Source organism: Triturus cristatus, chromosome 9 (genome assembly GCF_964204655.1).
Source record: "Triturus cristatus chromosome 9, aTriCri1.1, whole genome shotgun sequence".
Taxonomy (NCBI): domain Eukaryota; kingdom Metazoa; phylum Chordata; class Amphibia; order Caudata; family Salamandridae; genus Triturus; species Triturus cristatus.
This window is the reverse complement of record NC_140592.1, coordinates 476,452,864-476,480,748: the sequence shown is the minus strand read 5'-3', so window position 1 is coordinate 476,480,748 and position 27,885 is coordinate 476,452,864. Positions and strand designations below refer to the sequence as shown.

The following is a 27,885-nucleotide window of genomic DNA, read 5'->3' as shown; positions in this document are numbered from 1 at the left end:
CTCTGGAGCACCGAGTGGTGCCGTTCGTGCTAATCTTTCAGCACGTAACGCACTACCAGCACAAAATCGTAGTGCGAGCAGCACAACATGCCTATTTCTGCCTGTCGGCCTAACTCTGGGGCATTCACAAGTTTTTATGTACCTCCACGGAATTCCACGGAGTCAAATTCCATGAGTTCTGCCCACCCCTGGAGGTGTCACTGACTGAAACTCGCCCATTGACACTTCAGCACTTAAAACTGACATGCTCTGGTTCGAGGCTATCAGTGACGCTCTTCCTCATCACAAGGGGAGGTCTCGAAGCACTTTTGCTAGACTAAGGGGGTCACACCAACAGGGCTGTGAAATCCTCAGCCTGGCAAAGTTCAGTTCAGGCTGTCAGGCACCTGTGCATTTAGCGCATGCCTTGCTCTTCGCTGCCTGACCCGAGCAAGAAGAGTGTCTGTCAGGCTGACTGACACCCTTGCTCAGCCTGAAAGACACTCTTCTCGTTGGGGGCAAAAAGGTGGTAGCATGACCTCTCTGCCGGTACAGATGGGGCGCGGTTGTCTAAGAGGTTGGCAGTGGAGAATACTTTTAATGCTCAATGCCACCCAGAGGTGTAATTGAAGGTTTGGTTTTAGTGCCTACAATGGTGCATGTGATTTCTGTCACTGTGATTGTGTTCATGTCCATGAAGTATTAATGTGATAGTAGTCTGTTCGGATAATGAGAAGAGAGTGAGCCAGTTCTCTCCTAAGTGCATTATGTCTAGTTGAAGTCATGCCGTTTTTTGTTCAGGTCTTAGAAAGCAAAAAGAACTGGAACTGGTAACGGTGACCGTTTGGGGTCAAGGAAGAAGAAAGTCAGACGTGGAAGGTTTATGATCCAAATATACATTCATAAATCGTATTTAATGACTTGTGTTTATTCACTGTTCCGCTTAATTTTTACTCATTTGAAGTGCCTATCCAGCACGGCGGAAGCACACACAGCCCCTCTAGGGAGGGAGGGAGGGAGACCGTCAATAAAATGTCCTGAAATTTCTTAGAACATCCCAGACATAATAATGGGGAAGAAAACAGAAGGACAAACTCGTTTGTTTCTTGGGCGTGGTTTCTCTCTCTCGTTTTGTTGTTCTTTCAACTAGCTGAAAAAATTGGCATGTTCCACACAGAAATCTGCCTATGACAGAGGACCTTGAGCAAATGCAGTTGTGTCATTGGTTTTCTTATCTAAGACACTTTTTAACGGAGGGTAGAGAGGGGAAATGGAAGGGAAGGGAAAAGGGATGAGATGGAGAAGATAAAGGAAAAGGGGGGGCAACATGAACTAGTAGTCAAACATAACAAAGGGTGCTAAACAGTTGTTGGTAAAGGAAAGGAATGTGGGTCGGTATTAAAAAAAGAAGAGATTGGTGATGAAAGACTTACAAGGAAGGGCAAAGTGCAATATCTGTCTATGGATTAAATTGGTTGCCACCTAGTCATACAGTAACTAGCGCCCGCGCCTAAATTGATAGCCAGTTTTGATAGCAATGCTTGGTCTATAAACTGTTCTTGAGTCCCTGGTGCTGTCCCCCGAATCAGATGACCTTCCACTCAAAGCATTGTGGTTTTTGTGGCACAGGTCCCATTCCTGTACACCATCTCAGAGCCTAAGTAATCCTGTGGGAAGTCTCTGGGCTTGCACACCCGATTCTTCAGGGCCACAGCGCAGTAGTCCATGGGCTCCTCCAGCCCACCATCCATCCATCGGAAGCAGATGATACGCTGGAATGAACGGCGGAAGTTGTCAGATACAAAGCCGTACAGAATGGGGTTGGCACCACTGTTGGCATAGCTGAGGATGACAAAAAGCTGAGTGACTAAAGGGTCAGGTGGGTGGAAAAAGACACTGAAGAGCTGGATGATGTAGAAGGGCATCCAACAGACGACAAAGACAGCCACCACCAGCATAACCATTCGTGTGATGCGGCGCTCTGACTTGCGCCGCTGCAGCCAGCCCGCCTTGAGTGCCACTGCCCTCATCTTCACCACAATGAGGCAGTAGCAGAGACAGATGGCCACCAATGGGATAAGAAAACCCAGGAGGAATGTGTACACCACAAAGGCTTCTAGCCAGAGAAAGTTGGAATTCTCTGGCCACAGGAAATTACAGTCTACCCCACCATCACTTGATGGCACTGTATCGGCAAAGATTATGATAGGCAGGATGACCACCAGTGATAGAATCCAGACGCAGAAGTTGATGACCTTGGCTACTGTTGGTCGTCTATATTTGGCTGCCTTGATGGGGTGCACCACAGCAATGTAGCGGTCCACACTAAGCACTGTTAAGCAGAAGATGCTTGTGAACATATTGATGGCATCAACACTAAGCACCAGCCTGCACATGAAGGAACCAAAGGGCCAGTGTTGTAAAGCTGTGGCGGTGGCCAGGAATGGCACACTCAACATGAAGAGCTCGTCCGCAATGGCTAGATTCAGAATGTAGATGTTGGTGGCAGTCTTCATTTTAGCATAACGCAGGATAACGTAGATCACCATGGCATTGCCTGTTAGCCCGACGCAGCAGACAATGGAATAAATAGAAGGGATGATAATGCGGCTGGCTGCATGGTCATGGTAAAAGGGATCAGAAGTGTTGGGGAACGGCCCATCTGTGGTGTTGAGTGGATCCACCATGGTGCGTCCATTCCCACAGAGTATCTGTTATGGTAGACGCAGGCGTACACAATTATTGAGTTTCATCTACATCTTCAAAACAAAACTTTTTTCTCTTGTGGTCACACCACACAGGATTTGAAGGCTCCCAAGTAATCTCTTGCCGTTTAGTACATATGGGGATCCCTGATCTCCAACCCCCTCCACTGGAGCCCTCACAACTTCCGTTGTAGTTCATGCCTCAACCAGGCATAGTCTGCAATGGACCTCAGCTGATTCAGCAGGCAGGTGTTATCAGGAGACCCGGGGAACTTCTGGAAATACATTCATCGGAGATATGCAGAAAAGAGAAAAAAAAAAGACAATTATAAGAAACAAATGGAAACGTTAGTGCAAGTTAATGTTGCAATGTATCATGTTAATTATTTCAATTGCAATGTATTCCTTCTGTCTAGCAGCATACAGATACAGTTTGCCTGAACGCACACAAGATTTACAGTACAGATGTCATATATCGTACACAGATGAGCCAATTGGTATTGTTGAATTTGAAAGTTTTTGCTGGGGTCCTGAAGCAGTGCTGCCAAATACAGTGGTTACGGAATAACTAAGGCTACCTACTCTTGATTCCACCTCATGCCTCTTTCTTCCACCACCCTACATTTCCGGTCCTTTTATTTCACTCTTGCAGGTTCTTAATGTTCCCTGTCTTTACCCTTTGGCACTGTTTTCCTATCTTTTCTTTCTCCCTCTTTCTCCTATTTCGGGATTTTACTTTCTTGCCCTGGGTTTAAGCATGATAACGAGAAATTAAAACCATGTTGAACTCGGAAAAGGAGTTCCAGTACCCACCACCCGCAACCAAGAGCAGGAATTAAGCACAGGGTATAGGTAGCACCCATGGGGTACCAAGATGGCGAACAGTTAACCCAGATAACAGTTTGTATTGTGCTATTTGATGTTTTGATCCATAACCTTAGAGAGGCAAGGCTTAATTGTTGCAGAGTGTTAGAAGGGATTTTATGTGGCAATATTTAACAGTGAGGTAATAAGCAGTGCATGGTTACAACATGAAGGACCTATAATATGATTTTTTTAAAACACAGAAATTCACTGACATAAGTAAAGGTTAAAGTGGTGTTATAAGTAGGCAATGAGATCGTATTAGGCGTATGCTCAGCTTGGAATATAGTTAAAACTACAGAAATTTACCGAAAATCAAAAGTTAAAGTGATATAGTTAGGTATGATAATAAGATCTTAAAACATTAAGAAAAACCAATAACATTTAGTAAAAAAAACAAATGCTTAAGTGACGCTATAGTTAGGTGTTGCAATGAGAGAAGAACTAACTTTAAAAACACTGGAATTCACCAGTTATAGTTTAGTGAACTAACTATAACTTGCTCTCCATTAAGCACTAATTACGATGTGACATGTTATATCCCTTGTGACATTTTAAACAACATTACTGAGAGCTGTAATTTCAAATCCCCACATTGATGTCAATAACTGATGACATCATTGATGACATTATCCATGATATTGCTACTCACATTACTCAGTAAATCCATACATCATTTAAAAAAGAAAGTTGGTAGTAAAAGGCCTATAGTTACATACATCATCATAATATAACCGATGTTTGTTGGCAAACATCTACGAGAAAAGCTGAAGCTTCCATTTGCCTGGCTATGTTTCCATGTAAAATAGATGATATACAGGGCTTTAGACACATTCTATGTAAAGCAGATGCTTATTAGGTGTGATGTTTATTTCCAGAAATTTACTGAAGATTTTACGGCAGTCAACATTGTTGAATTATGCTGAATGTAGGGGTGACACATTTAGAGATGGTTTAACTCACTATGTGGTTGTCAGCATGACTCTAAGGTTTTCTGCCAGTCTGCTCATTTCAGGAAAGTGGGTAGTGTATTTTTATCAAACAATGAGGATTGTCCTTAGAGCCTTGATGTAGGTGTCTTACCAGTGGCTAATGCATATTTGTCACCCTCTTGACTCAAATTTGAGGGTCATGGGAAGTCTTTATGAGGGTAGTCTCATTAAGGTCAATAGGGAACAAACTCTTTTTGGAGTGTGTTCAAGGTTTAAAAAGTGGGTGACCCATTAAAGTCTATGGAGACATTTTGGTTGTGAGGCAGGTGAATACCAGTAAAATGAGCCTAGCGTCCACCAAATGTAGGCGAGCTAACAAATATGCTATGTGTTTTGCATGTTGCCAAAAGTTATGTTCACTATCAGTTGATTTGTGATAGAAAATTTGGCACAGCTGTAGCTGTTGAATATCTTCCAGTCAACAAAGCCTACAGCACACTGTCACAATCGTTGGGTGAGGTCATCAACGATATCCTCAGTGATGTGATCAACCATGTAATTTGAGATATCATTAGCAATGCTTTTTGATGGTGTCTTTTAACATGCCATGAGTGATGTGAAATGTGAGGTCAAAATCAGTACCGTACGTGGGTGCAACTCATCACTAGTTCAGTAACTGTAACTGAAAATGTCTTTGTTTATTTGGTGTTTTGTTGCTTCTTTAAAACTTTTATTTAAAGAATCATTAAATTATTCAAGGGTAAAAACCATAGCAGCACAAGAAAGGGGGAGGAGGGAAGATATAGAAGGGACAGGACCGGGGTGATCGCAGCATCAGAGGAGAGTTAAAAAGGGCAGCAAGGGCAAAAAGGGCCACAACCATACAAAAGCACCTAGAGCAATGAAGTGCAACCAAGAATTTAAACAAGTACAGAGATGCCACACAATGTGTCATCGATACACAGATCTACTAAGTCTGGTGGGAATTGCAACTACCCATCAACCCTCCCACTCCAGCTCACTATCAGATGTTAAAAAGCCCCCCATACGAGCAAGTTGCAAGGTAGAAGACATGGTAGTAGTAGGATTTATACTTGCCCAGTCCCTCTTGATATATGTCCGGAAGGGTGACCAGGTATGTTCAAAATGTATTCATCATGTCCGTTACCAAAGCAGTCAAGCATTCCATTACGTAAATGTGCCACACCTTGGTCCACCACAAAGCAAGGATGGGAGGGAGGAGGCTCTTCCTGGTGTCAGCTATAGTGAGCCTGGCCACTAGGAGGAAAAAGAAGAGTAACTTGTCCCTGGGGGTGGAACACAGTTAAGCAAAGTCTTCTCCAAACGCTCTCAACAAAAGCACCAAAGGGTTCATTGGAAGGGTTGCTGAACATATTTGGGAAATCAACATGCCTAACAAGTACACATTCCCACTACATGTGCAAGTATCCCTAGAGCCACAGGCCCTCCAGCAGAGATCAGAGGTGTCAACTATAGCATGCAGTCTAACCGGTGTAAAGTACCAGTACCATGTTGTAAGGAGTTTTTAAGAATTGGCTTTGTGTTAGAGGCAAATAGAGGTCCTTGATGGTCACCTCCACACCTGCTGCCAGGTTTCATCATGAATGGATGTGCCTAGGTCCTGTTCCCACCATAACTGGTTTGAATATCGTCATGCTTTGAAAAGTTCACAGAGAGCCCGGTATGGGTGGGTAATGCCTTTCCTAGTTGACCCCTGCGCAATAGGTGTTCAATGGTAATCTTGGTTCTAATACCTTTTGTTTTTACCGGGGTTGAGTGAGTCCAGTATAATAATTGGTTGTGGCAGAATTAATCGGAGGAAGTCATTTGGAAGCGTTGTCTGGACGTTTGTCTATCTAAGGTGACACCACGTGATATAGCTCATCCAGTAAAGGTGCCACCCCCGTCCGGAAAGCAGGCATCAATAGTGCTTGTTACAAAATCTAAATTATGTATTGTAGGAGGCATTAGGGAGGAATTAGCATTGGCCACCTGACTAAGGTTGACCCTTTCCTAACACCTGAGAAGGTTGCGGTAGCATAAAGAGGAGATTGGTTCAATGGAGAACGATCATGAGGGCTCAGTCACAGGATGTTTTGTATGGAAGGGTCGAGCATCCTTGCTCCAGGAGCACCCAAAGCTTTCTGTAGTGGGGGATATGCCAATCCAGGCCAGATTTCAATTGTGTGGCGCATATATAGTCCTATCATCCAGCGATCTCTCATGAAGAGTGGTCCTTAGTATGTGGGGGATAGAGTTAACCACACAAATTGCAGTAAGTGCCTTTGGGCTTGCTGGATAGTCTCTCAGGGATCCAAAGGGGCATGGTGTGCATTACATACACCAGGCATGGTAAATAGTTCATCTTTACGGTGTTAATTTGGCCCAGCCAAGATATCTCATTCATGCCCCAGTGATAGAGGTCTTTAAGTAAGGCCTCCAATACCGGCGTAATTATATAATTATAAAGCTTGTAGACAGAAATGGTCAGGCAAATACCCAGATAGCGCAGGTCGGTAGCCCCCCAAGCCAGGCCGAAGGAAGAGAGCAAAGTATGAATCTTGTGGTTTGGATAAGCTACTCCTAAGTCCGTAGACTTGGTGTAATTGATACTAGAACACAAGACTTCCTAAAAACCAATGTCATTTGTCTAATAAATATGGGAGTGGTGTCTAAAGATGTGTGCGGAAACATAGAGCATCATCGGCAAAGAGGGACAATTTATACTGCTCACCATCTACCTCAATACACTAGATCCCAGGATTTGATTCAATGCAGTGAACTAGAGGCTCCATCATGAGAGCGTAAATTAGGGGAGGCAGAGGGCATCCCTGTCTGGTGCATCTGCCAAGTGGTTTTTGTAGTGAAGAGGCAGGAAACAGGTTCAATTTGAAGTAGTTTATTTCATGGCCACATTGTTGTGGAGCCAGCAAACTTAACAGCTCCACCAGACACAGCTACAACATTGACTCCTAAGACCACATTCTAATGTTACTTGGCAACAAGGGACATTCTAGATAGTCTTACATTTCTACATTAAAGAAATATATGCAACAAAAACTAAGTATATACCACAGTATCAAGGAGGAAAGGGCATTGTTGACCCTGATCCGGGTGGTCGGAGATGTATAATTGGCCAACAAATACAACATCATGTGAGGGCCCAGCCCCGTCTTAGATAGGACTGCGCACAGAAACCCTCAATCCACCGGATCAAAAGCCTTCTCCACGTCAAGCAAGAGCAGAGTGGTTGTTTTGGAGCCCTCTGCCGCATCAATCACGTTTACTGCCAAGCGCAAATTATAGCAAGCTTGTCAATTGTGGATGAAACACGATTGGCAACTAGATATCAACAGCGGCCAGATGGAATGCAGCTGGGTGACTAGGATGGAGGTGAAGATCTTGGCATCAAAGTTTAACAGGGCAATAGGTCTATAGGAGGAGCTGGCCAACGGATCCATACCCGGTTTCAAAAATAAGGTTACAGTGGATTCTAACATAGTTGGCATGACAGACTTGGTGAAAAGGAAAGAATTAAAGACCTCGGCAAGGGGTTCTGCAAGAAATCCACAAAAAGTTTTGTAAAAAGTCACTGAGAACCTATCTGGCTTTGTTTGCTTTTAATTGGTGTATAGTATGCTTCACTACTTCTGGGTTATGAGCTCCTCTAAACCCCTGGACCAGCTCAGAGTCCACATGTGGGAATTAAAAGTCTAGCAAATATTTAACCCTGGGTGGTAAACTACGCTACGCCGACAGAGTTGACATAATTTGTGCACTTCGCACTCCGCTTGGAATGCGAAGTTTGGCAAAACTTCGTGTTCCGACGCTTAGCGGAGTTTACTGGCACCCGCTTCCCACCACTGAGGAATTTAGCGGGAATGATCTTCACTAAATATGGCACAGAGCATAGTTAACCATTATTAATAATGAAGTGTGAATTACTGGCTGCATATCTGTATAAGTTGAGGCCAACATGATAAGTCTGTAATGCTCACCAATGTGCACTGTTTCATTTTGGTCCTTCTGGCCACGCAGCTTCCAATTCATTGATCCTATTTCTTAATGTTTGCTGTCAGTCAGCAAACCAGCTTTCCTGATTAGACCCTCTCCGTGTCTTCACTCTTCAGTCCTTGAAGTAGAAGACTGGGAAAGGGACGGAGGCAGACGGATGTGACCTCAATTTCCCAGTGGAGGAGGGCAGGCTGATCGGGGTGCCTTGGCTCTAAGACACCGCTAGGCAGGCTGGTGCGGCCCTGGGGTAAGAGCGTGACTGGCAAGTTCTGCCTGGTGACCGGCGCCAACTGCAGCCTGGATTGGCTCTTCGCACTGATGCTAGCCTGTTGCTGGGCTCTGCTAGTGTCTTGGGACAGAGCATGGGGAGACAGGCGATCTGATACGGGCCATGTATCGGGAGTCTGAAACCCTCAGCAGCAAGGTAGGGGTCCAGGGCTGTATGCACATTTGCACAACTTTGAAATTTCACAGTTATTTATGCTGTTTATTGAATAACTTACTTTGATGATGCTGTCTTTGGGCATAATCTTCTGCCTACTGCAAAAGAGTGATTACATTGAAGCTGTTCAGCAGTTTTGTCGGAACAGGCGCCGGGATATCAATGCACCTACTTGTTTGTTAGAATGTCTGACAGAATATCGACGGACAGAAAATCGACCTACAAAAATATCGACACAAAAATATCGATGACAAGAATATCGAGATCCTATCTACAACATGGTAAGTACAAAAATATCGAAAATAAAATATAGAATGTCAAAAATATCGTTATTAAAAATATAAAGTATTTTTTAGTTAAAAAAAAATATGTAAAATAAACCAAATAATATTTATAAATAAAGTAAACATACTTAATTATATGTTATAATGTTTAAAATTAATAATTAATATATATAATGTAATAAAACATTAATTAAACATATACATATAATATATATTATATATACTTACTTAATAATACATTTTAATAATTATTTTAATAACTGATAACTTGTTAAAAATTATTATAAATTACAAATACATCATACACATAAAACAATAACATGAATAAAAATTAAATAATTATATATAACACATTTAAAAAATTACATTTAATTTGAATATTGTTCAAATTAATTATATATTACATTAGCTAAAATAATACAAAAAATATTAAATAGCACCGACAATAAAACTACTACTCCAGCTCCAAAAAAAAACAGTAAAGAAAATGTTGGATAGCGTAGAGCTAAAAATTACTATTTCCACTCCAGGGAGTGTAAAAATAGGGAAAGTGTTGGATAGCGTAGGGGTAAAAATTACTATTCCCACTCCAGAGAGTGCAACAGTAGGGAAAGTGTTGGATAGCGGAGGGGTAAAAATTACTATTCCAACCCTAGAGAGTGCAACAGTAGGGAAAGTGTTGGATAGCGTAGGGGTAAAAATTACTATTCCAACTCCACAGAGTGCAACAGTAGGGAAAGTGTTGGATAGCGTAGGGGTAAAAATTACTATTCCCACTCCAGAGAGTGCAACAGTAGGGAAAGTGTTGGATAGCGTAGGGGTAAAAATTACTATTCCCACTCCAGAGAGTGCAACAGTAGGAAAAGTGTTGGATAGCGTAGGGGTAAAAATTACTATTCCCACTCCAGAGAGTGCAACAGTAGGGAAAGTGTTGGATAGCGTAGGGGTAAAAATTACTATTCCCACTCCAGAGAGTGCAACAGTAGGAAAAGTGTTGGATAGCGTAGGGGTAAAAATTACTATTCCCACTCCAGAGAGTGCAACAGTAGGGAAAGTGTTGGATAGCGTAGGGGTACAAATTACTATTCCAACTCCAGAGAGTGCAACAGTAGGGAAAGTGTTGGATAGCGTAGGGGTACAAATTACTATTCCAACTCCAGAGAGTGCAACAGTAGGGAAAGTGTTGGATAGCGTAAGGGTAAAAATTACTATTCCAACTCCAGAGAGTGCAACAGTAGGGAAAGTGTTGGATAGCGTAGAGGTAAAAATTACTATTCGCACTCCAGAGAGTGCAACAGTAGGGAAAGTGTTGGATAGCGTAGGGGTAAAAATTACTATTCCCACTCCAGAGAGTGCAACAGTAGGGAAAGTGTTGGATAGCGTAGGGGTAAAAATTACTATTCCAACTCCAGAGAGTGTAACAGTAGGGAAAGTGTTGGATAGCGTAGAAGTTAAAAATACCATAGTTATAAATAAAATAATTATTTAAAATAATTAGTGATTTAATTATTAAATAACTCAAAATTATTTACAAATACCAATAAATAATTATTACAAACATAACTACCAAAGAATAATTAATTAAAAATACATTAATAATAAATACCAGTAAATAATAATTAATAAATATTAATTACCAAATAATAAATATTAAACGATACAATATTTTTCATAACCAAAAACAAACGAATTATTAAAAAGTAAATACCAATTAAAATATATTTAACCATTTAAAAAAAGATATACCGCAAAATAATAATTATGAAACATTAATTACCAATTAAAAAATATTGAACTATTAAATATTTTTCATACGCCAAAATAATAAATATTACACATTAATTACCAATTAATAATTACTTATTAATATATTAATTAGAAATATCAATGCATAATATTTAATTCACAATTAATGATTAATCAACAATTAATTTTTTTTCATAACCAAAATATTATAATTTAAAATATTTCCCAATTAATAATTATTGTCCAATTAATTAATTATCAATACCCAACAACTAATTTAATAATTACTTAATTAGATTTCAATTACTTCCAACACTATTCCCCTATAAACGCACGACACACTCCACTAATAAAATAATACACTTAACATAATTATCAATTAATCAACTAATTAAAACTAATTGCCAATTAATAAAAATTAATTACCAATTAATACTTAATTAACAATATTATAATTATCAATACCAATAAATGAAAAAAAATTATTAATTAATTACAATTAAATTACTTCCCACCCTATTCCCCTATAAACCCACAACCCGCTACAGAACTTAAACGCAAAAATTAATTAAAATTAATTTATAATTCCTAAAAATGTATAATTAATTCCATATAATTAAATTACTTCCCACCCTATTCCCCTATAAACCCACAACCCGCTACAGAACTTAAACGCAAAAATTAATTAAAATTAATTTATAATTCCTAAAAATGTATAATTAATTCCATATAATTAAATTACTTCCCACCCTATTCCCCTATAAACCCACAACCCGCTACGGTACTAAAACACAAAATTGACTTAAAAAACCATTGTTAACATATAAAAATTGTATACATATATGTTAAAACCAGTAGAACACTTAACTAAAAACATATAACACATACATATTAAATACATAATAAAATACATAACAATAATATAAATATCGATATTAGTAATATCAATATTAGTAAAATCGATATATTTGATGTCGATATTACTAACTTCGATATAACTAACATCGATATTAAAATACTTACCTTAGGATCGAGATTCTGTCCATAGATATTTTTGACATCGATATTCTGTCCCTTCGATATTTAAAACTCGATATTTGTGTAGGTAGATATTTTAGTTTCGATATTTTGGCTGCTCACCGTTTGTTAAAGGAATGAAAATCCACATTCCTGTAGCTGCTGACTGGGCTGAAACTAGTGACATTGGTTAACCACTACGCATGTGCGGAACTACTTGGAATTGAACAGTGTGTTTATGTTAGGAAACAAATGTGGGATCACACTGTTTCAGCTCCCAGGTTCGCTCCTAAGCATTATGGTGAATGCAGTTCGCCAAGCGTGTGTACTTGCAAAAAAGTTCATTCGAGTATTTCACCAGGTTGGTGCAGATTAGTGCTGGCCATCTCTATACACGTGTTTCTGGATTATAATCCGTCATCAGTAAAGATTAGGCATTTCAAATATTTGGCGTTTCTGAGCAGGCTGCCAAAGTGTTCTCGGTTCACAGTACCTCTCAAGGCTCGCAGGTGCCTCTCCACGAGCTCGTCAGCTCAAATGGCTCGAGGGAGCCTTTAAACAGGAAACAAATGTGGGATCACACTGCTTCACCTCCCAGCAGGTTCGCTCCTAAGCATTATGGTGAATGCAGTTCGCCAAGCGTGTGTACTTGCAAAAGAATTCTTTCGAGTATTTCACCAGGTTGGTGCAGATTAGTGCTGGCCATCTCTATACACGTGTTTCTGGATTACTATCCGTCATCAATAGAGATTAGGCATTTCAAATATTTGGGGTTGCTGAGCAGGCTGCCAACGTATTCTCGGGTCACAGTACCTCTCAAGGCGTGCAGTGGCCTTTCCACAAGCTCGTCAGCTCAAATGGCTCGAGGGAGCCTTTAAACAGGAAACAAATGTGGGATCACACTGCTTCACCTCCCAGCAGGTTCGCCCCTAAGCATTATGGTGAATGCAGTTCGCCAAGCGTGTGTACTTGCAAAAAAGTTCTTTTGAGTATTTCACCAGGTTGGTGCAGATTAGTGCTGGCCATCTCTATACACATGTTTCTGGATTATTATCCACTATTTGGTAATCGCAAATGTCAATGCATCCAAAAACTCACAATTTTTTTGCGATTCAGTATAATTCGCAATTGCTATTAGCAAATTCAAAAATGAGATTCACATTTATTGCGAATCTCTTATTAGAGAATCACTAATAGTAAATCTGTGAATCCGAAGCAGCATGATGACCTCACAATCAGGAAGTCAGCCATCCCATGCTGTTACCTGTGTACTGAGAGTGAGGAGGAGGAGGCAAACTGCAGGAGCATAGCACTAGGAAGCCGTTGGGACAGATGAACCTGTGCAATTATTCAGCATGGTATCAGGAACCCCCCCAGAAGGAGCGCAAAAGAAAACTGAAGTTCAGTGAAAAGGAGTTGGAAATCCCGATAGAGGAAGTTGTGAAAGGCCGAGATAAACTGATTGCCAAACAGTCACTGCAGTTCGCAGAGTCTGAATAAAGACAAATATGGCTGGGAATACAATCCAAAATCAACTCAGTGGGGGTCACACAGCGCTCCTTTCTGGAACTGCGCAAGCAGTGTTATGACCTGGAGAGCCAGGCCAAGGAAAGGATTGCTGCAAGGCTAGCTGATGCAAAAAAGACTGGAGGCGGACCATCCACACAAACAGCCATCACAGCCTTAGAGGACCTGGTGAAGTCTACCCTTCAGCCTGAGGCTGTTGATGGAGTGACGCCGATCGATTCCTCTGCACCACCCACTACTTTCCAGGTTAAGATGCATGCAAATGACCATACAATGCTAGAATTACAAAACATACTCCATAAGTCAGATCCGGCTTAGTGCAGCAAACAGTGCTCCAGACCACATTCTACTTGTAACACACAAATGCATTATGGGAATAGCAGTCAGCAACTCCAGTTGGAACGGCAAGTGTGTAGCAAACCAGCATGTGTACAATCAATTGTGACAAGCAAGTTGAATCTCTACACATAGTGTGTTGATAATTAACTTTATTAAACAATACTATGTGCAAGATGAAATACATGTCCAAATACGCAAACTGAAATTGCACTGTTTAACATCACAGATGCACCTGCGCAGGAGTCAAATGACAGTGAAGGCCTTGACCCCCTTGAGACTCAGCCACAGTCAGGAGAAGATATTGCAGTGTCCCCATCACCCACAACACCTGCATCCACAAGAAGCAGGATCAAAGATGCACCATTGCCTGCACTAGAAATGGAGGAGGAGAGCCAACTAGACACTCCAACAGCACAATCTGAGCAGACTCCCACATCAAGACCACGAGTCCAAGTGCAACATAGGAATGTCCTCATCAGGAGGCACAGGGCAGGTGCACAAATGAGAGCTGAGGAAGGTGGCACTTCAATGTCCTTTGGTGGGCTGGAGAACGCAATGTTGAGGGTACAGTGCCTGCAATGCAAACACGTGTTCAATGCTGGCACAGCTGTTATCATTTGCAAGGAACATAGGAGAGATGAGTTACAGCTTCAAACAGCTCACAACAGCTGTGCTGGAAGGTCAAAGGGAAACAAATCAACACTTTAGTGACATGACACAAGCACTCAAGGAGTTATGCAAGGTGATGCAGGAAGACCAGGTGTCCAACCACAAAATACACCATCAATTTCTTGGCCGCTTAGATGGCTACACTAGGGCCATCAACCGCCTGAGCACCACAACAGCACAACTGTCTCGACGTGCTGTAGGGATGCAGGTGGAAATGACACATTGCTGCGGTGATGTGGCCAGGAACTGATACAGGTCACCAATGCTGTGGAGCAATTGCAAACGACTTCAGTTGCTGCCAGTAATGTCATGAGTGGAGGGGATAGTGAGGATGCCTCCAGCCTCAGTAGCAACATGGCATCAGTGACCGAATGCAGGAGGTGCAGCACAAGGAATACTTTAGCATCAGAAGGCTGAAACAGGGATGTGTCAGAGCACCCAGAACGGGGCGCCAAAAATAGTGTGGCATTGAGCACAGGAATGTCATTTTGTGAGGTAACCATTTTCCACATTTGTCTGGGCTGATGTACAAGTACCATGGCAAAGTTATCCTGTTGCATTCTGACTTACACTTTGCACGTTTTCTGTTTGATATGTGTGCATTAACACAATCTGGAGTCTTTTTCTTTTTCGATAAATCAAAATGGCAATGAAACCATGTAGTGTCTTGTATCATCACTACCCACGTTAAAAATAATTCAGTGTTATTTCTGTACAGTGCTGTCTTCCTTCTGCTGCACTCGCTGTGATTGCTGCTTGTTGAGGTTGTCCTGGCTCATCATCTTCATCTGGGTCACCATCTGAGAGTTCCAGGGGCATGCCTGTTCTGTGTTCTGCGAGTCTGACGCTGCAGTAGTGGATCTAATTCAGCTATCAGATCATAGATCATGGAAGAATTTAACTTTTATTTCTCAATAATCTCTTCCTCTGTCTGCCCCAACAATGTAATGCACAATCTAAAAATGCGTTCCTGTATCCTCCTTCTCTGTGCTGCTGCTTGTATCCTCATCCTCCATGCCATGACATACAGCGTGGCCTTTGTGAAACATTTTGTGGCCTTCTGGGGCTGTTTAAATAGTTTTCACCTGGTTAACACCTGATTTGAGTTGGTGCTATTTTGCATGTGCAAAATTGCGAATCCTAGTGTAATCGCAATTTGCGAATGTTTGATGCTTAGGTTTGCAATTACCTAATTTACAGTTTGCAAATACAAATTCGCTATTTCATGATCGTAAAATTGGAAATCACAAATTTAGCGAATTTCAGAAATATTCTGGGAATTTCAATGATGCATTGCTTGGTGCTATTTTGCGATCGCAAACGGCCGATTTTTGCGAAACCCACTGTTTGTGATTGCAAAATTGCTTGATGCATGTGCCACTTGATGAGTAGCAGATAGGGATTTGCTAGCATCAGACAATATGCTCATTGAGGGAAGCCAAGATTCTAAATTAAATGTGTCTGATCCCTGTGGCGGCCAGTAAGGTACGGGGCTGGCGGGGTTGAATTAAAAAATATATCAATTACCTGATCTTGCTGCGTCTCTCCAATGCCGTGTCTCTCCCTTGTCGAGTAACTCTCTTCCGGGGACCACGAACCACCCAGGCTCCCCACAGCCAATCCCAACGCTGCAATGAGGCATTGTGATTGGTCTGAGAGTGGTGGTTTGGTGCTCCGCCAGAGAATGGGGGCCTGGGCATGTTCTACATGCTGGCTGTAATGCAGCCTGCATTTATGTGGTCTTTACAGAGTGAACAACCACTCCTCTTCCCCGACGTCAGGGAAGCCAAGCCCCGCCCCGTCCTAGCCTGACCATATGAAAAATAATTATAATAACTTATTATCATTTCATATTTTCGCTTACACTGCTCCATGAGTAGTAGGGCGACACTCCTCCGCCTAAGTGGAGGAGCTGCCACTGTCTGATCCACACCCGTGCTCACTACGCCACTGGAGTCAAGCTATCCTGGCTGATGACGGCTGATAGCCAGAAACCGGTCCTAGGATGCTTGATTCCGGTCCAGAGAAGAAATGGCTTGGCAGTTCGGGCTGGACTGTTCCCATGAGGCACAGGGTCAAGACTGATTTGCATATGGCCATGTCTAAACTGGGGTGGTGTAGTGGGCAAAAGAACGATGGATTTAACCCAGATCTCTTGACTGGGGGAGAATGTCTGCATTGTCAGCATTCCGTCCATCATTTGTTTGTTGTAACACTGTCTGATCCACAGTCCGCAACATACCACTAGATCACATCTTCTGTTCCTCTGGCTGCTATTTTCTAGGTTCATCAGTCTATAAAGTGCTACAAAAAATACCCTTAAAAAGAGAGAAGTAAAGCTCCCACTCCATATCGGAGATCAAACTGCTGCATTTCCAACTCAATACATGTGTTTGTATAGTAACCACTCTACCTGTAACCATACACAATCTTCAGACCTGCGCAATTTACTTTGCAGCTACATATGCACTACACAAGTACTGTGCAAGCATAAATTCATATACTGCACAGAGCGAACCAATGACTTTGGATCTTGTGCCTTAATTTCAGGATCTAATCCCTCAATGATGGAAAACAATGGAATGGGCTGAAAGTGGTGGGTACATTTTGAAAAAGAATCTAGCTTTACCACTTGATTTCTTTGATACCAAAGCAAACACAGGGCATTAGACAAGTTCTGTTTTATAGGCTGCAGTTTCTAAAAAAAGGAGTTTGGAGGCCTCTTAGGAAACGATTTCTAAATCAACTAAAGGATGAGAGGGAAGTCTGGGCACTTGAGAAACACACTAATAGATTCCTTTTGGCTTTTGAAACTGTATCAGGCACTGAACCCTATCTTACAGCTGTTAGACATCCTTGGTACAGATCACTGCTTTTAAAATTTCGCCTGGGCTCTATCCACTCACTAATCTGTTTTCCTCCAGTTTGATCCCCATTCACTTTTAGTTTGTCCCTGTAATGGTTGTTCCACACAAACCTTGATACATTTGGTTTTATTTTGAAGGTTGTATGAATTTGTGCGCAAAAAGTATTTAACACCATTTTTAAAATCCAGGGGTTTCGTCAATTACGGCCTGCCTTTTTACATCTGATCATGCTGTATTGCTGGTGGTCTCTTCTGATTTAAATGGTGCTCTATACTGGAACAAAATTATGAGTTTTTAATTTGCACGGCCTTGATATCTAGGTTGCCCTGTTTTTCCTTTAAACTGTTTGCTAACTGCTTTCATGATGTGTGATCTGAGGGCAATACGGCGGCCTAAATGTTTTAATGATCTTAATGTGTTTGTGTGGCTGTTATGTTTTATGATTATGATGCATAATCGAAGAAAGATGTATTAATATTTACTACTACATTTGGCAAACTCCAATCACGTGTCAGTCCAGAATTCCTACATCACGGCAGATGAATGTGCTGGTAAACAGCATCATCAAGTCACCAACTAAATAAACCGTCTTGTGGTTATGTTATTGGTTATGGGATGGGTAAACCAAAGTTCTAATCCTGAGAACCCTAACGAACCAAATTATGCGATAATGAGAGCAAAAATTGTAAAAGTTCACAAAGCCGCAAATTCCAAGGTACTAAGTGAACAGTTATACAAGAACGACATTTGAAATTTTCATGTTCTGAAGTCACAAAGAAACAATTCAGTTATGTCAGTTAACGCGAAGCTAGGACTGTTGCGAATGTCGCTGCTGATAGTGTTCTGTAACTTCTAAAACAAATAAGCAATAACAGAGCAAGCTTACGATGGGGAAGCACCGACGAGGAGGAAGAACAAAAAAGTACCCTAATGGAGTGGAGCAGTGGAAGCCACCAATAGAAACACTAATCATAACCTGGCCCATGCTCCATCAAAAGGATGAAAAGGAACAAAATGGAATTGACACCTGCACGCACTGACTATTGAGGAGCAACTAATTGAGACTGAGGAAGAACCAACCAATGGTAAATATAGAACATTAGAGGTTTCTTATCTAAGGAACAATGGACTGTGGCCAGGCACAATCGCATGCCTGTTGCCTGCAGGAGAAACCTACAAATGCATTTAAAATTTTAAAAAAACCTTGGAAATTCAATGAAAAAACAAAGATTAAAGTGACATTATAGCAATGTGAAAATATCAGTAACCGCACAACATTTTATACTAAACCGCACCCCCCCATGACATGTCCAGCATAGAGATCACTGATGACATCTGAAATAACATAATTTATGAAAACACTGAGCATGGCCGGGTGCGAGTCACTCTCAATGTTGGTCATCATCGGAAGTTGGTCAGACATTTTGCGATGTTTGCTTGGTCACAATGATGCCCAAAGCCTTTTAGGATATTGAGATGGATCTGGGAATCGTCGGCAAACATCTACGATTTGAGTCTGTGTGGGCTGAATTAGTCAGCCAGTGAGTGCATCTACACAAGGAAAAGATAGCGCAGTGCGGACCTGGGGGATGCATTAGAGATGTTTATTTGATCTGGCAGAAATTCAGCCAGAAAAAATTGTTGAGATTTGTTTGAGAGGAAAGGATGGAATTAATTTAGACAGGAACCACCCCTTCCAAGTTTATTATTTTGTACTGTGGCTAATGCTGATGACAATTTTAAGATGTTAAAACCAGTATGTTAAGGAGATCTTCAATCTATTTTGTTGTTTTTGCCACTGCACGGCCCAGATATATGAGCAACACAGTGGTGTACATTGCAAGAGAATATGCAAGTCGCCTGTTATATGCAATTGAGGCCTTTTACATTTTGGGCCATTGGCCAAGAAAATTCTAAATAATATTAAGTATTTATTTCCTGGAATCTTCGATGACGGCCTGCAGGGAGAGTTTGGAGATGAAGGTCACAGTTTTCACTATTGGTTAGGATGGTGACTGGACCTGTGCTTACTTGTTTAATTGAAGGTCGTGAGAAATTGTTGAACAGGATGTTTTTATTTGTTTCAGAAGTGGAGGAGGGTGGTGGGCAAGCGGAGGTCGAATGGGAGAGCATTTTCTCATATTTATTTTATTTACTGCACGAGTGACTGGTGAAAGGGAATTCATTCTGCAGTGCTTCATTAAGAAAAAAAAATTGCAAGTACCTAAAGTTTTTTCTTTGATGCCCACTGAGTCTCTGCCAAATTCCAGGACGGCCAAGTTCCACGCCTACCCAGTCTTTAACCAGGTACATGTTCTCCTACCACCAGCGTTCTATGCCTGTCTCTTTATCTCACTCTTGCAGGGTCCATTTCATTCCTGCTTTCTCCCATTTTCCTGGTTTTCTATATTTTTCCTCCTCCTCCCTTCGAGTTAGAAAGAGGAACTATTTTGGGTGGAACTGCCATGGAAGCACTTGGTGAGATATTAATCCTCAAGGGGGGTGCCAAGGTGAAACTTAGTCTATGGTCACGCTCATCTATTACAGTAAATCATGAAAAGGACCAATAAAGCTTTTCATCTGTAACTGGCACCATGTCCTCTGAAATAGAATGATATCATTCATAACGTGACCAAGATACAACATAAGTAGCGGAGGAGCATTAGATCTGGGTTGGAGTGTCTATTGACCTCCATATACTCACTCCCGCTGGAACATCTGCTTTCAATATTTTTAGTATAAGGAGAGAATCCAATAGTTTTATTGTCCTGAAGAAGCTGTCAAAGGTACCAAGACATTGACACATTTAGACCCTTTGAAGATGGGTAAAAGAATGATCTCTATTTTAACTCCTGGGTGGGTAAGAGAAGTAATGAAGACTGTTATTCCGTCACAATATGAATGTCATTTCTCGCCTCATAGAACAGGGAATACCATGTAGAATTTCACCTGTAAAAAACAGATATTCACAGCTACCCCCTATTCTGGGGGGATTACCTTGTAATAGATATAGGTACTGGCTGCAATAATAATTGTAATTGGGCATTTGAGGCCTTATAGGGACACCAGTGGTTTATGACTGCTGTGTGTGTCCTTGAGGTGTGTATTTGCACTCACACTTTTGTATCAGTCACAATAAAACTCTTTAAGCAACGTATTATTGTGTTCTACAATGTAGACCTTCACCACAGAAAGCCACTAAAGGTCTCTGAATATGTGCCTAGCTTCAGGCTAAGGTATTGGGCTACGCTTGTGAAGAGACATGTTCAACAGGTAAAGAGGTTTGCTAGGGGGCGCCTTGCTGTGATGAGCCTATTGTGGTCTTTGAAGAGGAGGGTCGTGCAGTGGTTTAATTTCTTTACTCCATCAAGGCTTGTTTGCTGCATTTTAATAGATTTTTTAATAGTAGGAAATGCAATGCTTTAAGGATACCCGGAGGTGGAGATTTGTGGTAGGATAGACCAGCCTTGACAGTGTTTGTTCTGGAACTACAGGGAGAAACATGGACTGGATTCGAAGGTTCTTGACTTTATAGAAAAAAAGGACTTCTGGTAAATTATTGTAATGTCTCTTTTCACTAATTCCCTTTGTACTTGGACTATCTGGCATATGTTCATAAAATTGACAGGAGCAGGGGTAGTTCCTCTATGTGGGCAAAACGGCGTTTCCCTCGTGCTAAAAGCAGTCGCAATCGTATAATTTTTGTTTTGTTTTTTTAAACACAATATTATTGATTTTATCACAAACAAATGGTATGCAAATGTTATTGTCGTTGTAGCCACAATCGTATAATTTAAAAATTCCCCAAGTTTTATTCCCAACTTTTTAATGGGCTGGGCTCAGACTTGTTTGTTGATCAAACGTAAAGGCTGGGAGTGGGGCAATGCCATCTATCTTAAGTCCAGTCAGTGCGCATGTCGGGTTGGACAGATTTCTGACTGTGTTGAACCTGTCATGCGTAATTTGTGCCTCTCAAACCCATGCTCTGCTAGGCAGCCAGGGAAAAGACAGCACAACTCCCCAGTTTCCATTGGAACACTGGGCTCACCTGCTCAAACACATCCTGACATTGCTCCCATGCAACTTCAAGTAGAAAAAGCATAAAAGCAAAGTCTGTATTGGCTATGGCCAGGTTGGGTTGTCCCTGCGTTCCCTACTTGTAGACAGTGCAGGGCCCGGCCAGTTAAAGAACATGACCAATAACAGTGTGGATTTATTATGAAGCCATACTGTGATTGGGTATGTTTCCTTAAGGATGACGCAATGCTTTTTCCCTGATCTAACAGCAGTGGCATTTTGAAACAGGTAATTTATTGCCAGGATGGAGGCAAGGAGAACTCTCAGCAGCTGTTTGTCCTGCTCCTGGCACTCCGCTGTGGCCTGGCTCTGGAAACTACGTGCCCCTCTGAGCCTAGTGTCTGTGATCCGAGGCATTTCCTGCCGATGTAATTTTAAAAGCTGTGAAAGTATTTTGTTTTGGATTTGTCATGCCACGCAAGCAACCTACCTGAGAATAGGAGCAAAAAAGAATGGAAAAAGAGCTAAGTACTTATAAACATCTTACAAAAGCACATGCACATTCAGCAAGACATTTAAATCTGCATATTATTGCAGAAATTACTGGTTTAAAATGATTTTAAATTAGAATTGAAAAACTTGTTTGCAGAACTTTTGCAAAGACATTGAGATATTTCTTGGCAAGCAGAGCTTTGGGAAAAGACAGGCTGACCTCAGTAGTGTGTAAAAGTAAAGGATTTGCTGTGCTAATACCAATAAAAAACAATAAACGCTTGGCTAGGCACAATAGCTGGAATCGTGCAATTCAGAGGAGAAGAGATGAAACCAAGAGCATTGTTGAATGTCGGAAATCCTGTGTCAGACATTCAGAAAAACAAGTTGGGAAAAGCAATTTTCCAGACGTATATCAATATAACCAGTGTCAATTGGAAATTCAAGTGTATTGTCAGTCTCAAAATCTGTTAGTTACGATTTTGTGTGAATCAAAAGAAAGCTTGGTTTAGAGAAAAGGACTATTTTAATATGTCAAGAGCACAGTTAGTGTTACGTGTTTGGGAGGGGGAGAGGAAGCAGAGTCATGGAAGATAGCCGGGCGTGATCTTCCCGACTGTGATATTACAGGCCATGGTTGTAGATCCTGCGCCCCTTTAGAAGTGGAGCTGCTCCATTTGTTCCCTGGCGAAGTTGACCCAAAAGTCGTGCAGGTCCTTTGCTCCCTGGCGAAGCTGATCCAAACATTCTCAATTTTTCCTGGTGTCAAGCGCTAAGGGAAAAATATGTGCATATAGGGCCTGAGAACAACACTGGACCCCACTTTTGTCAATCTGGTTGGCTCACTACATAAAACTCATCGCAAATGTTTGCGCAACACCATTTTCAAATGCCGCCAGCTGCCACTGGACAGGAGCATAATTTGCAGGCTTCATCTTGCTCGAAACCGAGGGAATTAGCGTATCACTGTTTTTACTAGGGCATCTTGCCAGGAAAGAGGGCCCAGTTCAAATACTTTTAACTTGTACGCCAACTCCACCACACAGGTATAAATGGACAACTTGCAGGAATTCACAAACATTGTGAGAAGGTGCTGGGCGAGCTTCGCCAGGGGCAGTTTCCCAATGTACTACTGAAAATGTCATGCAACATTCCTCCAGTGTATGAACAGCTAAGTTTCTCATTGGATATGATTTCAGGGAATGGCTGGGTACAATGGAGCAGTGCCTTACCTTGCATTTAATTTTGGGCAAGTATACAATTGTAAACGCTGCCCCCTGTACCCATCATTCATGGAACTATTGACATCTTTCATTCGGTTAAGCATTCCAAGCTATAGAGTACTTTGGCAGAACTGGGTTTGGATTGTCCTTCAGTAAACTTTTTGTCAGTTTGAACTCAAGCGTAATATATGGGGACCTGGGGAGCTTACTGAGTCTTTCTACTTGGCGGTAGGTGTGTGACAGTGTTGTGTGCTTGTCCCGCTATTATTCATTCTGTTTATAAACAACCTAACTCCGTATCTGGTGACTTCTTCTAGCTATGTCCCCATATTCAACAATAAGCCACTGTTGGCAATACTGTATGCGGAGAATGTCGTGCTGATTGCAGGTAAACCTAATACATTACATTTATTAGTTAATGCTTTTGTGGTATTCACGTCCAGTTTAGATTTTGTGACCATCTGTAAAGACAGAGTCCGCCATCGTGCATTGATCTTGCTGCTTTACAGCTGTTAATACATTTTGTTACTTAGGCATTTGCTTCAATTCCTCTGGGTCATGGTCCTCCCATATTTCTTAACACTCGGCTCCGTTTCACTAGATCACTAGGTTTGCTTTTCAACGTGCCGCGACGTTTTAGGCACATGGGTCTTATTTGCTAATTTGAGATATTTAACCCCTGATGGTCTGATCATATGGCACTGGGAATCCCTCTGGTGAGGGATTCCCTCCCTCCCCCCAACAGCCTTAGGAGCTGGGGAAGAGCTTCCTCAGCTCCCGAGGCTGCTTGTTTTGTTTCCCTGAAATGACGATCAGCGCGCACGTAGCACTGACGTCATTTTAGTGAAACCGAAACTGAAATGAGCCAAGAGACTCATTTCAGTTTACCTTTCTATGTGCGCAGGGGCCTATCTCACCCCCCTGAGCACATAGAAAGTCAGGAGAGGTATCGTTAAAAAGAGGAGAATCTCCCCTTTCCATTGATACCCCTTCCTAGTGGATCTCTGCTGGGAGATCGACCCAGGAGGACGATCCCCAAGCAGGGATCCACCCACTAAGCACCAGGGAGGGGGAAGCGGCCCCTTGAGCAAGGGCCTTTGCTCCCCCATATTCATTTGGGTAATTTCAGTCTTTCTTTCCCCCCCTGGGGGGCTGATGGAGCAACAGCCCCCAATCTACCCCCTGGGTGGGGCAGAAAGCCCACTAGATACCAGGGATTTTTTTCTAATTTGAATTAGGGGTGGGGGCTGCACAATATGGGCATGCCAATGCCCCCAACCCCGCCACAAAATTACAGTTTTTCTGCCCCCATTAGGGGGCAGATGGGGGCAGTAGCCCCAAAGCCTACTAGACACCAGTTTTTTCCCCATTGAATTTAGGGGTGGGGGCTGTCAAAGATGGGCATGCCAATGCCCCTACCCCTCCCCCCATAAAATTCCAGTCTTTCTGTCCTCCCCTGGTGAGCAGATTGGGCAGTAGCCCCCACTCTCCCCCACCCCCTGGGGTGGCAGAAAGCCCACTACATACCAGGGTTTTTTTTTCACTGCAATTAGGGGTGGGGGCTGCCCAAGATAGGCATGCCATTGCCAACACCCACCCTCATAAAATTACAGTCTTTCTGCACCCCTGGGGGCCACATTGGGCAGTAGCCCCAAACTGCCCCCCTGGGGGCAGAAGAAAGCCCACTAGATGCAAGGGATTCTTTTTTCATTGAATTTAGGGGTGGGGGCTGCCCAAAATGAACATGCCAATGATCCCCCAAAATCCCACAGTCTTTTTGCCCCCCCCCCCGGAGGCAGATGGGGCAAAAGCCCCTGATCTGACTCCTGAGGGCCAAAAAGCCCACTAGGCCCCAGAGATTGTTTTTTTAAACATACCAATGCCTCCACCCCCCCACCAAAAATCGCCACAGCCTTTCTGCCTCCCCCTGGTGGCAGATGGGGGCAATAGTCCCTAATCTGTCTTCCCGGGGGCAGAAAGCCCACTAGGAGCGAGGTATTTTGTTGTTTAATTTATACATAGGGGCGCTTGGCTTGCGGTGTGTGTGGGTGGCACTTGGCTGGCAGTTTGTGTGGATGGCGCTTGGCTGGTGGTGTGTGGAGGGTTGTGTGCGTCTACTGACTCTTGGCTGGTAGTGTGGTTTGCATGGATCCCCAAGCGTTTTCTTACCCAGAATCCCCGCAAATCTTACATTTACTTACAAAGTCACATTTTCTTCACATTTCTGTGTGGGTAAGTTGTAGGATCACCGTGCAGGCACACATTTCCAACTACCCAGCATTTCCCTTGGTCTCCCGAGAAAAATTATACCTCACTTGTGTGGAGGCCCAAAGTAGCGTCAGCCAAAAGAAGTATAAACCAACTGCCTTTTTAGACCCGCTTTGGGTCCCCTCAATTTCTACACGTTTTTGTCCCTTCCATGTCATTGGCACTTGGCCCATCCACACAAGTAATGTATAATTTTTATCGGGAGACTGAGAAGACTGCTGAGTAGTAGGTAATTTGTGCTGTGTGGTGATCCCACAACTTTCCCAAACTGATAATAGTGGATATTTGACTTTTTAGCTAAATTTGAGGTTTGCAGGGGATTCTGGGTAGGAAAACATTGGGGGGGTCCATGCAAGCCATACCTCCCCGGCCTCCCTAGGATGTCTATTTTTCACAAATGTGTGAGTTTGGAAGGTTTCCCTAGATGGCCGCTGAGCCTGGGGCCAAAAACCCAGGTGACCCTCCTTGCAAAACCAGGTTGTTTTGTGATAGGTCATTTTGATGTCTCTTCACTATGTTTTAAGCCCTTGCCTGTCGCGGGTACTTGGGCCACCCACACAAGTGAGTTATCATTTTTATCGTGAGACCTGGGGGAATGCTGGGTGGAAGGACATTTGTGTCAGCCCAGTGATCCCACAACTTTACCACATAGAAATTTAAGAAAAAGGTGATTGTATTCAGCTAAATTTGAGGTTTGCAGGGGATTCTGGGTAGGAAACCATTGGGGGGTCCACGCAAGCCATATCTCCCTGGACTCTCCCAGGTGTCTAGTTTTCAGAAATGTGTGGATTTGGTAGGTTTGCCTAGATGGACCCTGAGCCCTGGGCCAAAAACCCAGGTGACCGCCCCCCCTTTGCAAAACCAGGTCATTTTGTGATAGGTAATATTGATGTCCCCTCTATTAGTTTTGGGCCCTTGTCGGTCACGGGTACTTGGGCCACCCACACGAGTGAGGTATCATTTTTATTGGGAGACTTGGGGGAATGCTGGGTGGTAGGAAATTTGTGTCAGCCCAGTGATCCCACAACTTTCCCACACAGAAATTGAGAAAAAAGTAATTTTATTCAGCTAGATTTGAGGTTTGCAGGGGATTCTGGGTAGGAAAATGTTGGGGGGTCCACACAAGCCATACCTCGATGTACTCCCCCAGGTGTCTAATATTAAAAAATGTGTGGGTTTGGTATGTTTCCCTAGATGGCCACCGAACCCGGGGCCAAAAACCCAGGTTACACCTCTTGTAAAACCAGGTTGTTTTGTGATAGGTAATTTGGATGTCTCCTCAATACGTTTTGGGCCCTTGCCTGTACTTGGCCCAACCACATGAGTAAGGTACCATTTTTATCAGCTGACTTTGTGGAATGTGAGGGGGTGGAATTTTGTGGGTCCACACAGATTTCAGAACATTCCATACCAGAAATGTGGGGAAAATGTGTTTTATTTGACAAAGTTTGAGGTTTCAGGGGATTCTGGGTAACAGAACCTGGTGACAACCATACAAGTCACCCCTTCCGGGAGTCCCCTGGGTGTCTAGGCTTCAAAAACTATATAAGTTTGCAAGGATTCCCTAGGTGCCAGCAGAGTTAGGGTTCGAAATCTACAGCTAGGCACTTTGTCAAAATGACATAGATTGGTCTGTCCTGCACATGATGCTTAGACATTTAAAACAATGCCATTTTTAAGGCATTGCTCATGGTAAATTTCAATAGCACTAACATCTTAAACACATACCCTCTGCCAGATATAGATCATCTGATATCTTTTTGTCACATCACTGTGATACTCTTTTTAATCAAGCTCCCATATGCATCTTCATTTCTAGTTTTTTTTTATAATTGAAAAGTTATATGCATACCAGTGAATTGAGTGTGTAGATTATATTGTTGTTGTAGCTCTTTCAGGATAGTTTTGAGACAGTTAAAATTTGAAAAAACTAAGCACAAGAATGGTACACCACTCTCATAGAAAGCAACTATGAAATGGCAACCTCTTCAACATTCCACTCTAAGATCATGAGAAAGGCTGCAGCCTAAATCATGTTTTTCATTTTAGACTACTGTATCTCCACTTGTGAATGCTTAGCATCTGTTAACCATGATGTTTTGGCAATCATCTCAAAGTCCAAACCGATATTTAGCGTCAGTTTAAAAAAATGTAAATATTGCACAACAGTTTATTTACCATTACCTATATTGTGTCATAACTCCTCAACTTTAAAAACAATATTCTGTCTCTTTAACACCCTTACCCCCAATATACTCTTAGCTCTGTATACCTAGTAACCTAGTGGAATCAGTAGTACAGAAGTTCACAGCAAATTCTAGAAGGAACATGCTACTTCAAAAAGAGGTACAGCAACAGCCAATAATAGGACTTCTTGCCAATGCATCCAACGAACTACCTAATTTTATTCACTTACATGCTGACAGCATCCAAAGAAATATATCTTTTTTTTAAACCTCCATTTTAACTCCTTTTAATT

At 42.2% G+C, this 27,885-nt stretch overlaps 1 protein-coding gene across 1 annotated transcript in view; it reads right to left on the bottom strand.

Annotated features, from left to right (window-relative positions):
- Positions 1-581: 581 nt before the first annotated feature.
- Positions 582-27,885, bottom strand: part of LOC146798157 (somatostatin receptor type 1-like) — a 225,933-nt gene continuing 198,629 nt past the window's right edge. Inside the window, exon 2 of the mRNA XM_085627940.1 lies at positions 582-2,959. Coding sequence (XP_085484066.1) covers positions 1,581-2,666 — 1,086 coding nt within the window. The 5' untranslated portion in view covers positions 2,667-2,959 and the 3' untranslated portion in view covers positions 582-1,580. The remainder of the gene's footprint in view (positions 2,960-27,885) is intronic.